Source organism: Sprattus sprattus (assembly GCF_963457725.1).
Source record: "Sprattus sprattus genome assembly, chromosome: 1".
Taxonomy (NCBI): Eukaryota; Metazoa; Chordata; class Actinopteri; order Clupeiformes; family Clupeidae; genus Sprattus; species Sprattus sprattus.
In genome coordinates, this window is record NC_137920.1 from 68,636,564 (window position 1) to 68,649,715 (window position 13,152).

Here is a 13,152-nt window from a genome sequence, read left to right on the forward strand (position 1 = left end):
CAGCCCTCACGGACAACAATTCAAATTTGGATTACTGTCACTGATCAATCAGCGGACTAAATTTCATTACATCCAATCAAAGTGGTATTTGTTGATATGGAGAGCCAAAACAACTGACGAAGCCAAACTGCCAAGCAAGAGACGAAGAGGGCAATTACTTTGCCAAAGAGGCATAGTAAACTCGGGAGAAGATGTTTGAAATGGAAAAGCGTCTTCTCGCGATGTTTTCGAAACAGTGTGGGAGTGTGCTTCTCATGCTAGATAATGGAAAGTTGTTTGGGGAATATGTTGCCTAACCTTGTAAACTAAGGTAACAATCTTAGGAGTTTCAACGAAACGGAGTTTTCAGCAGCTTCTAAAAAAATATTTGTACTGGGACTGCAAGCTAATTATAACGTTTGCGAACAACACAATTAACACTTCCGTGTGGTTTAATAAAGGTTTAGAGGACCAAGCTCCTGACAGTCTCGTCGTCGCCAAGATTTATGGAAACGACTGCTAATTTAGCTCTCAGGAATTAGCCAACAGCCTTGGCTGTGTGTTGCTTTTTGCCAGTAAAAGTTGTGTTTCACGGGAAGCAACACGTAGAACCTCTGGACACAAACAGCTGGACAGATGTTAGCCAACAAAGGCATCAATGGACCTAATGTGACTTAGTTGCCACTTTGAACATGCCGTGATTGGAGGATCATCCGAGATTAAACGGCGGGACTGGAAAAGTCAACTATGCTAGTCAAGTCAACGCTGACTCGGAGGCTGAAATCTCTTCAACTCATTTCGGTCTAGCAGATGGCTAACTCTTCGAGAAAGGGGGACGAAGGATAAAAATGAACGCAACTTACATCTGTACCTTTCGACTCACGAGTTTAGGTCGTTCTGATCTTTTTAAAAGCATGACATCAATTTTGTGGTCGCCGTGGTGCGTAACTTGAAGTTTCATTTAAAGCCAAAAGAATTTGTGCCTCCCCAGAAAATCTTATCTCAGCTCGGACGAGGTAAAGAGGCGTTGGAGTCAAGGTATTGCTCCAACAGTCTGACTGGAAAGCTCACAAAGTGGAATTGTGACGAACGTATTTATTCCTTAAAACGCTAAGCGACTTGGGAGGCATTTAAAGGAGCAAGAATTTATGAAACAGATCTCAATTATGGACTCCTCACTTAAACAGGCTTTGAAGAAGCCTCCATCGCGACGAACTGCAGAGGTAAGTGAAGTTGACTTGCAATAGCTTAAGCTATATTAAAGTAATTTGTAGACTGTGTACTCATTCCCCACAAAAGAAGCGCTTTGACCAACTTCGTTTTTTCGTTCTCTCCTCCCTGTCAGTCATGTCAGAGCTGGCGTCACTTCTGAGAGATAAAACTAAACGCGCCAAACGCGTCTGCTAATTACCGCTGCGTAGGTTATCGCTGGTTTGCTAGGCCAGTTATAAATCCGTGAACACATAGTAAAGAATGTATTTCTATGAATAATTTAATTATAGGGTAACCTTGCCTAACATCTGCGCGCTAGAATCCATCGAGTCGCTGTCTTGCTAGTAGGCTAACAGACTTTACCTAGTATAGTAGTTCTCTTGTTCTACCCAACAGTTGACTAGCTAATGTTAAATGGCCTTGACTGGATAGCTGATTTATACAAACCTGTAATGTTCAGGCAATACCAAACTTGCCGTATACTTGCTAGACTGGCCGCTAACCTGTTGATGTAACATGACGTTACATTTCTTAATATATATTCAAACCATGAGAGTGACACTGGAAAAGCCAGCATTACAGAATTTCTATTATTGGCCCTTTCCCATACCCCCGAGAATAACTGGGATGTCATGGGAACCATTGGTGTAAACCTACCAAGACCTGACATAAGCTTAAAGCGTGAAAAGTTTGACTGGAATTAAAACTGGCCGCAAAAGTCCATTTAAAGTGCAGTGGATTTTGACAGGAGTCCAGGTTGAGAGGAGATGTTGACAACTGATTCAATACAAGTTTTCCATGTTGGTATAGTAAAATATTTGGCTTAGCTTACTCAAGATTAGAGGAATTGATTTGTAATTTCACTGACAATCCACAAATGACAGCACCATTATCTTTCAGTAGACTTCGGTACCTTATCATAAGGGTCAGGGAAGTTATTCATCAGTCATCTAGAACTAATCTTTGAAGCGGTTTCAATGATAGACATTTTATTTTTACTCCTTTCATATAGTGTCACATGTGATTGAGGCTTAAGTAAGAGTGAAAAGCCAGGGAAGTACTGGCCGTTTGGAACTTCTTTGACTGTTGTCTGGCTTGGGAATAAAAGATGAAAAATTATTTCAAGAGAGACCAATTATTTCAAGGGGAGCCTTTGGAGGCCTGCAGTCTTTGATCTGTGAAGAGAGGTGACTGGGTAGCCATGACTGCTTGATGTCTGATGTCTTCTGTCTTTTCTCTCTTCATTAGATTTTGTGCTTTTCAGTTTCACTGGTAGTGCAGTTCAAAAGGCAGCTGTAGAAAAATATTATTATTGCAATAGGAGACGATTGGTTTTCCCCAAGTATGCACAAGATTTGGGAAACCCCTCCAGAATGGTGAAAGGCAGGTGATCCCAAACTCCAGGACATATTTCTCTGTTGTATTAGTTTTCTCATGCTCTATTTCCTGGAGGACATGTTTGAAATAAACCTGGAACTTTGTACACAGAAACAGTCAGATTAGTTCTACTCCAAGAACACCTTTCACCACCCCTTCAGTTACCTAAAATACCTGCGCATATATGATGGAGCCTCTGCCTCCCAGGCTTGTTTCAAAGGTGAAATAAAATCATCTGAGGAATGTGAAAGAACTTGTGGACCTTGTGTGTAAACATGACCAGCATCTGACCTGCATCCTGAAAGCCCTCTTTGTAGCACTAATAAAGTCCCTAAGGTTCGGATAAAGAAAAACCAAGTTATCGCAGTGGGTTAGTCTGGAGAACAGGCGTGAAATGTAGACCAGGGCTCAGAGTGCACCGCTTGTGCATGTCACTGACCATTCAGGGCTTTTGGCTACTTTGGGGATCCAACTGAGATAAGATGCCTTCAGCTTGCCTCTGAAAAAAGGACATACTTTGACCCGTACCTGCCTGTCTAATAGCCCCTGTCTCTGAAAAGTGCATTGTTTTGGACTAAATCCAAATGTTATGTTTTGTTGTTTAGAACAGAGTATCTGGTATGTCACGCAACTGGCCAGCAGTGAATTCCTTCCTGTTGCTTGGGTGTGAGAAAGGGCTTTTACCTAGGCCTTGGTAATGAAAGCACTGCATGTAAGCTGCCAGATAGCATGACCATGCAGCCAGAATTAGATGACTATGCTTATGTTTGCAATTACATTATTCTACAATTGTTAACAAATGTTATTACTTTCATGAACAATATGCCTAGTCCAGCCAGTGTAATTCTCTGTTCAATAATCAACGTGCCAATACTTGGGTAACACATGATGTTACAAATTGTTATCAAGGAAAGATTGAAGGGAAGTAAACAACTGAAGCCTAACCCAACTCTGCCTGATTATTGTGAATATTGTATCTTATGTAACATTTGTAGGCCGATACTGTCAGTAGCCTAAAGGGTCGCACATTTTCATAATGTCACATTTGTGTACAATTTATGGTACAATAGATGTTTCGCTTTAATTTGCAGTTACCATAACCATTGTGGAATTTTGACCCAGTTTCACATCAGATTGCCTGAATCTGGCAGATTAGCCGATTGTGTATTTCTCTTATTTCTCTGGTTCGACTAAAGCCCACTGAGGGAACCAAATAAAGCAGTAGCTGTGATTTGTTAGCAAGCTGTAAGAGTTGATGCAGAACACACATTACCACTGATTCAGGCTCTGTGCAGCAATGGTGCTGTGGCATGAGTTTTCTCTTCGGGCAATCTTGGTTTGCAAGAGAGACATTGGTAGATAGATTGTTTTGCACAGATGAGTATGACAGAGAAAGGCGGGGATCATGATGCTTGGCTCAACAGCGTGATGAATGTCAACCATCGGTGACAGATGATCGCATCATCCTTCCGCCCAACCCTATTAACCCTATTATTATAAGTTCCTCATTGATTCTCACCCATAGGCAGTAGTGTCAGTGGTGCATGTGAATTCCAATTGTTTCCTCTCCTATGAGAGACCCAACCTTGAGCATTTAACATTCAAAATAGACCCGTGGCATTTTCAGTTTTTGTTTCTTTTGGAGTGAAACTACGTCACCTGCGCTAGGTTGTAAAACAGATGAATGTGAAAGGCCTCCTGTTACAATAGGTCAGTCTGCAGCACAGTATTATCTGCGTTCCCTGCTGAAGTATAGCTGACTCACCATTGTTGCTACACCATTGTGCCTACAGACATTTTACTACTGCCTGATTTCAGCTCTTTCCTCTTCACCACTTGAAACAAAACTGTCAGGCACTTGATTTGCTGCTCACCCTGTGTGAAGGACAGGCATCCACTCTATTTTAGGGCCCAGCTTAACATTTTGAACATGGAGCTCTGATGCTGCCAACTTTTTCTGTTAAGTAGCACAGCGCATAGTGTGATCACACCTTAACTTTAGTGGTTGTGCAGAGGCAAGTAAAGTATGATGACTGAGTTATGATTTGAAGTGTCTGACATTGCAGATGTCTTTAATGTGGTAAGGATATGGGCTGAGCTGTGATAAAAGTGAGTTTGATTTGTGTTTTGTTGTTGTCTGATATTGATGTTTTATGAAAATGGCTGTAATAGTTCTGGTGGAAATTAAATTTGCTGCTTCATTGTTAATTTGGAATGAATTTGTAATACTTAAAAACACAATAGCTGATATTTTTATGGGCAGCCTACAAGAAGGGGGCTCATAACAAAAGCATTTGATTTTTTAGACTGAAAGCTTAATTAATTCAATAAACCGAGGCAAGCAGGCACAAGAAACTGGGCCATAACAAATGCTGATGAGTCTTTTGGTGAATCTTCAGAGGCCTTTGAGTTGCCATTGACAGCTCTGGGAAAAGAGCCTCTTTGAGTGGAAAAAAATAACTGAATCTGAATATTTGGCTAGAAGTATAATAGACCTTGCAATATAATGATAAATAATGTAGGCTCTTTTTTGATTAGGATTAGATAGATTATGTTTTGAGAGCATCTGCTACGAGCCCCTACATGAAGGACAGTTTTGCAAATCACTGTTAAATTCTGTTGTCACCACCTAACAGAAATATTGCGTGCCTGTGGTGTTTTTTTTTATTATTATTATTAAATAAAATAAAAAACTGTATCCAGCACTGTCAATTATTGCAAATCTCATAAATGAAGTAAAATGGACTGGGTAGTTTGTCACTAATGACACTAATAGAGTGGTTGGAAGTTGCACATGTATGACAAAGTGAAACGCCTCCCTTACTCCTTGGTGAGCAGTGGGTGCTAAATGGGACCTGTTGTAATCATGAGCATTTAATTACTTCTGGTCACATCCATCCATTCAATTATTTTCAAACGTCATTCAGGTGGCTCTTGATATACCTATTTTGTTTAAAACATTGGCCCTTGGCTCAGTATCACAGGTAAAAGTTAGACTGACCTGACACAGTTTTACGTGACTGAGATAAAAAAAGAATGAAGCCTGACTTGAAGGGAGGGTTTGAGTCCCTGGCACCTACTTAAAGTGCAAAACAGGAATGCAGTGTAGACGCCCAGGGAATGCAGTGCCTGTAAGTGTCTGTCTTTCCCCGAGGTGCCATCTCTACAGTTACTGTGAAGGCCTGTTTGCACACCCCACAGCACACAAAGTGACTTCCGGATTAAACATGTTTGTCTGGGACGAAGAGATCCACCGTAGCTTCAAGCGCTTTGATCAGCATTAAAGCATGAAACGTTGATGCCAATAAAGAAAGCTTTGTTTACACTCACATGTGACCAGAATGAAAGCCAGAAGTAATGCAGTTTCAATTACATGGCTAAGTAATAAGCAGGTCCTCATACTTAGTAGCTCTTAGTCGCTAGACAGCCAACCGTTATTTAGAAATCTTACCTAAAACTATCAGGGTACAAACAAACATGTAACCAGTGCAAAACATTTTCATGTGGGGAACCATTTATACATTATACTGCACTCTAGTGGACAAAACCTACACAGTTTATCTTTAAAGCTTCTCCCTTTCTATCATAACTCCCAGCATTTGCATAAAAAAAAAAGTTTTTTGTTTGCTCTCCTCCCCTGAAAACAAAGCTAGGCCTCTAACAAACGCTATCAGTACTTAAGCATGTTTGCATAACAATCTGAAACGGCAGACACGGATATCTAAATCTGAAATCAGATCTTGGTGAACACCAGGTCTACACCCTGCGTCTTTGGTCCCATCCCTGCCTTATTGTTGGGTACAGTGAGTCAGGAATCTGCCTCCTACGTGAGGCCTGGCCTCCCTCAGCCCACTGTGCTCCTGGGCACACAGTGAGTCTCATTGTGCAGATCCCATGGTTGGTGTCCTGCCTGAGAGGACAGCTACAGCAGCGGCAGGGGAGGAGAAGAGAGGGGGAAGAGAGAGAGAGAGGGTCATGTGTGTCTCTCACTGTGGGAGCACCAAACACTCAGGGTCATGACCTGGGAAATGCTTCCTTAGCTCCACGTCGCTAAATTCCTAAAAAAAAAAAAAAAAAATATCCACCAAAATTTGTCCTTAAACGGAAATAGCCAGAATGTCCATTTTAGGAGGAGTGGCTAGGCGTTTATATAGCTCAGTTATTCCCCACCACCAACATGTTTAACCATTAGGCTTGGTTGCACATTTACAAGGTTCACAGTCCGTCTGTTCCACATCCGACCTCCGCTTGTCCTCGACAAGTGTCTTTTATGAAGTGAGAAGGTGGTGGACAGTGTCTATGTGCTCTGTCACTCCCAGGTAGTATTCCGCTGCCAGCCTGGTCTCTCTGATAAGACTGTGTGTCTAGCTGGCACAGGCGATGAGTGTCTCTGCCGTCAACCCGCGCGAATGTGTTGCCTGCCCTATGATTTTTTTTCCCCCTTCTTCTTCCCCTGGCTATTGAAACTGTCTGCCCAATCCTTTCAGCAGTCAAACTATTTCGAAATCTTTGGTGTCCTGGAGTGGCAGAGGAGTCTGGCATGAAACACAACCTGACCAGTACCTTTCAGATTAACACCTACACTTCCAAGTGACAAACCATCATGATAAATAACTTTGGATAGTCAAAAGTTTTCCTGCAAATAGCAAGTCTGCAGAGCAGAAAAGGCGAATAAAGGAGAGTGCTTTTTCACTTAGACTAGAGGATAGTTTCTGATAGCACGACTGACAGGGTGTTGTTACATTTTGGTAGCCAGACAGGAAAGCTCTTTTTTTCCCCGGGATGTTGGGATAGCTATTTTGTGAGCCCTGCCTTTCGTGCCATCCCCCAACCCCATGTGGGCTCAGCGTCTTTTAAGTGTCCATTCACTCATTCAATAAAACCTGCAAATCCCACACTAAATACTCAGCTGCTTATGCAATAACAAAAAAAAAAAACAGTCTATCAGCCTTTGGCTGCGTGTCTCTTATCGCTCACCAGCCTGAAATGTCCCCGCCCCTCCTCTTTTGGACAAGCCAAAGCGTGTAGGCCTGTCTGAATTTGCATCTTAAGGGATTGGTTCATTTCTGAAAGCAAATTGAGGTGCCTATGGCCTTACATTATGTTCAGTCATGTCTCTTGTTAACAGTGCACAGTAAGAAGAAAACATTTTGTTGAAATAATGTGATTTGAAGTCGCGTTGGTCGAGTACTGAACTGTCAACTGAAACCAAGGTCTAAGTCCTCTCTCCTGGGACAGTTTTGAGTCCACCATCAACCGGTCTGTTATTAACATTGACTTTCTGCAGAACATGTTTCCCCTGCGATTTGGCCCCAAGGACAAGGGGGAGAAGTCATGCTGCTTTCATTTATAATGATCCCTGGCCAGAGAGCCTGATTGAGACCTGTGGCATTTAATAAGCTAGATAATTGGACAGTGAACATATGAAATTATCATTGCTCTCATTTCTTGCCATGGCTGCCCCAGCTTTTCAGTTTTCTCTCATCACTCTGGGTTGGGGGCAGGGTGGTGCCCGAGTCTTGCAAAATGTGTAGTGGGTAAGGGCTACGAATTAACCAACATTATGTAACAGGGTATTTTTTTTTCCAGAATCGCCATGGTAACAATTGGATTCTTGTGTTCCACTGTGTGCGGCGTGTTTTCCGTGGCGTATTTCTGTTTGGTCTGGCTGCGGCTGAGTGGAGAAAGGGCAGCTGCCGTGGCATAGCTTCAGCCCTCTGCCCGGCTCCTCGCCCTGGCACTCCTTACACTGTAGTTGTCATTCTCACCACCTCTCTTTCCGTGAGCCAGAAGCCTGGCCCTCTGGGATTTCAGACAGAGCGGGGCAAGCCTGTCAGAAAACACAGAAACAGGCGGGAAAACAAGTAAAAGTTATATCAGCTAACAGTACTCCAGTGCAAAGTATCATTACATAGGGATATTTTTACTTACTTTTACTTTGATGAACGATTTGAGCCGTAAGGATATGTTGTACCTTGTGTATTTTCTATGCTTCATATGTTTCTTGGACCCCTAACACTGTGTGTTTGGGTAGGTGAGTAGTAGGGGCGGGAATTGTCACATAGGAGATGATGCAATACTATCACGATATTTGGGCCACAATATGGTATTGCGATTTATTGCGAACATTTTACGATATAGCATGTATTGTAATCCGATTCTACGATTCACTATGATTTATTTCTTCCATATCACGGTTTGTATACTGGTAGTCATACCGCAGCCATCTTGGTGTGGTAAATTTGTTCTCAAGTCTTTTTAAAATGTTCTTCTACCTCGAGTGTGTTTGTATGGATACATTTCATATCTGTTACATTAACACAAGACACAACACTTCCAGAGTCATTTATAATTGCCATCAATTTCTATTCAATTTAGAATGTATCTATTCATATTGCATCATTAACAATTAACACTGTGTCACATTACTTTACCTTTCAATCAAGAAATGTTTGAAAAGCAAACCTTGAACCTAGATGTTTCCAAATATTTAGTCTGGTTAATATTCAGATTTTTTTTCAATTTTCTTTTATGGACAAGTTCATTAACACATTTTTAGTCATTTAAGATTTCGGCAATGTCAAGTTGAACACAAAAAACAGCCTGGTTCTTTTATGAAGTGGACAATACTTGTCCTCCATGGGTAGGACTCCAGAAACCTTTTTCTATTCTCTATCTCTATCTAAGGACTGATTGGATGGTAACTTTGTGAGGACTTAATTCCAGTAGGGGGCAGCAGCAGCACCGTTCCTGCCTTCTAGTCCGCCGCAGACTGATGCTCTGTTTTCTCTGTGCCCTGCATCACAGTATTTATTGTGTTTTGTCTCTGTGGATGGCAGGCAGAATAACATAACTGCAAGCAGGTGTAACCTATTCCGGGCTCCTAGAGTCAAAGCTGAGGGTGTCCAGTGAGGTTAGGACAGGTCACAGTGCAGGACCACCAGGGCTAGAGGTCAGTGGTCAAAAAGCCCTCAGGACAATGACAGGAGGGTAGGGAGTGGGGGAGAACGGCCAGAGAGTTAATGAGCCTGTAAATTGTTTCAGATGAATAGCTCAAGTTACACACCTGAATGCATTTTTATGCCTATGTAGCCTTTGATGGTTGTCTTGTCCTTGGTTTTGTCATCCTGATGTTAGTCTTTTAGGTACGAACATGATTTTCTTTTATTTCAGTGAGACCTGTTTAGTTAAAATACAAGTTTAAAACAAGACCGACCTGTGCCTAAAGCTCAAGTGTCAAGAGCTGTGTGGAGACACCATGCAGCTAAGTTAATGTGTTCTCATTGAATTTGTCTGTAGGATCGGCAGACGGTCTATTGAAAAGATTGGCATGGTTGACTTGACATCCTGTATTGGCTTTTTCTCCAGACTGATCAATGGAGCCTAGTTTGGAAGGGGAGGTGCGGGGGGGTGCTTGACTTAGGAGGTTAGGACAGGCCTTGCAACACGTCTGAATCCCTGTTAGCCCTTTAGGCAGTCATTCTTCAGGCTAAAACAACTTGTTTGAACAGAAAAGGTGAATATAAGATGGAATTTACTTTCACTTGGGGAATCATTTTTGATGGTTCGTTGGACAGGGTGTTGTTACAATTTTGGTAGCCTGATGCGAAAACGTAGGGGCTAGCGATGTTGCAAGCCCTGTAGGCGTTTCTCTGTTGTCCAGATTGGTCTTACATTTAGATCTCAGAGCTAATGAACGACTACTGCACAAGGACAAAGACATTTGACGTGTTTGCTCATATGACGATGGCAGTCGAGGAAAGACCGTTTTACAGCAAAGTTAGGTTGCTCATTAAATCACTAATCACATGCAGCATTATTTCTGTTAGTCCTAAAGATCATTGTCAGTTTAACTTTAAGACTGGCACATATGTGCCACTTGTAGAAAGAAAATATTTGCCACTTTTACTCAAACCAGACCAATTAAGACGTCAGTGCTATGCGAATGCGGGTTTATTTTGGAGCCTGTGCCGCAGCGGTTGGTGACTGGAGGGTGGCGTGTCTATCGTGTCGGAACCCTGCTGAGCTCGGCTCTGCCTGATCCGGTCTCCCTGTCACATGGGGCTCATCGCCATTGGCAACCCTCAGGGCTTTCGCTGACCCTCTGCAGGGCGATGAGGACCACATTGGGAGCTGAACCCGCACAGGGTCAATAAAGCTTTGTTTAGTTTTTATGTGCCCCAGAGGAGCCTTTGCTGTGCATGTCATGGCTTTAACAAATTGGCACTAAAATAAAGCTTCGACATCTGGATGCATTGTCGCTTCTTTATTTTGTGTTGGTGTCCTTTTAAAGAACACTTCAGCCCATCTCACCCGCATGGACGTAAGGGTGGAAAAAGGGCATGTTTATAGATGGTCTTATTTTCAAAGTTTTTATCTCCATATAAATACGATCTTGATTCTATGATTAGAGACATCAGTCTTTATCTCCTCCGTTTTTTTTTGTTTTGTTTAGTTTTTTTATCTTTTTACCTGTACATACACAGTCCTCTTTTTTCTGTCGGCATGTTTTGACCTGTCAAATCGCGAAATTGTGAATAGTGTGAAAACGTTTCTTTTCACTAAATGTGGCAAGCACACATCAAAATCTCATCTACGTATTTGCATAGTTTGAACCTAGGTGTTGATTTGAAGGTGAAATGATACTTTGAATATTGATCAACAAACCAAAAACAAACTAAACAAAAAAAGAAAACAGCATAAAATACACTGTTTCCATCCACGTTTCCCAGTTTCTTCTTTTTTTTTGGGTGGGAATATTAAGAGTGAGTCTCTAGCTTGATGGGTTCAAAGGGTTTGCTCTCCCACACTGAGACGCTGCGGATGCAGAGATTAGTGTGGATCGCTGCGTGACATTGCCATGATCTTTTCTCAGGGTTTCACCATACTTCCGCACAGATTTTTGCTACTCTACACTGTTCTTCCTTGACAGCCTTTGAATCAGGTTACACACTCAGCTGCTGTTTCTCACCTCCAGGCTTCCTTAGCCTGTCGTCCTTCCATCATGTTAAAGTTTGGTATCAGTATCTTGCCTTTCTGGACATGTTTCTGAGGGAATGGAATCACTCACATACTCATGACTTCTAGTCGCTATCAGATCTAAATACTAACTGCCAAACAGTGGGGAAAACATTTTCATGTGAAATAAAGCCCTCGTAAAAAATGTAGCCCAGGAAATTAGCTTTTTTTTCTTCTGTAAGTAGATCTGGGCTATATATGCATTGGGAATAAACTGACTATTTCGAAAAGGGTAGGCAGATTTGTGTTTCCACAGTAGTGCATGGACAGACACCGTGTGTCCACAGCGGTGAATGAACAGGGTTTTTTAAAACTGTGTGTGTGTGTGTGTGTGTGTGTGTGTGTGTGTGTGTGTGTGTGTGTGTGTGTGTGTGTGTGTGTGTGTGTGTGTGTGTGTGTGTGTGTGTGTGTGTGTGTGTGAGGCACTCAAGTATGCCCTACACCTGTTAATGCTAGTCGCCCACAGGCTCAAAAGGCCCTCTGTCCTGTTCTACCATCTGGCCACATGTATTTTTTCACATGCATTCTTCTGCCTATCGGCGCTACATGTTTGAACAGCTGTGTGTGATAATGGGCTATTTTAAGTGCTCTGTATGTGTAGTGAGGAGAAAAAAAGCAGCTTAATGGGAAACGATCAACACTAACAGCCCCTGATTTGCTCCTGACCTGCTTATATGTATGATATTCCCCTCAGCTCTGAAAGAGCGCTTCCAAAGATGTTTCAATTCTTAAAGAGAGTTTATGTTTTAGTTGGAATGCAGACATAGAGGTGGAATTTGTCATCTTACAGGGCCAGGCATGACTGACGTCACAAGGGTGCACGTCAGGATAGACAACTTGTTGGAATTTGTTAGTGCGTAGATGGCCTTAACCTTCTATTATTCTCACCCACATTTAGGCTAAGTCAAATTCCTTGTGGCTGTTTCCAGATGTATAGGCTTGTGTTTGACATTTAGGCAAAATGATTGGTAATTCTGGTAGGTTTTGACCTGCTTGCAAGACGTACTCTCATAGAACTGTTGTCCTTGGTACTTGATGAGGTGCAATGGCCTAGAATGTCCTCAGATGACTTATTTTGGTCAGGTTAGATTTGCAGTGTTTTTCTGACTTGTCCTGTTCTATCATGGCGTGGAATGGCATTGTAACCACGCATCGTGGCCCATTCAGTTGCACACCTCTAAGCAACGTAAATTTGTCTTTGATTTCAGTACATCTAAATTTGGTCAAGGGACGTCACCTTCAGTTACCCTCTCTGCATTTCTAATGGGGATGTGGTTTCGCTGAAGATATCTGATAGAGCTGATTATTTTAATACTTAACTGCATTCTGGCTTTTCGCACTTGTTGTTCTGCAAATTTTGTAAATGAGCAACTTGCCATTCATGTGCAGCAGAGAGGCATTGGCTTTTTAAATAAGGAAAAAGCGCTAACGGGAGTGTTTGCTGCCTCCTGTGTTAAACTAAGAAGAACACATCCCCCATAAGCATCAGTGTTGCGTCACTCCAGGTTACAGTTGTTAGTACAGCTCTCTGTGTCATATATTCACACGCGTGCAGTGAAAACTCAG

At 42.2% G+C, this 13,152-nt stretch overlaps 1 protein-coding gene across 1 annotated transcript in view; it reads left to right on the forward strand.

Annotated features, from left to right (window-relative positions):
- Window positions 1–1,145: 1,145 nt before the first annotated feature.
- The window catches only part of rapgef6 (Rap guanine nucleotide exchange factor (GEF) 6), a gene marked incomplete at its 5' end in the record, with an annotated part of 74,874 nt that continues 62,867 nt past the window's right edge, over window positions 1,146–13,152 (forward strand). The window contains one exon of the mRNA XM_080835678.1: window positions 1,146–1,202. Within this exon, the coding sequence (XP_080691804.1) occupies window positions 1,146–1,202 (57 nt within the window). The remainder of the gene's footprint in view (window positions 1,203–13,152) is intronic.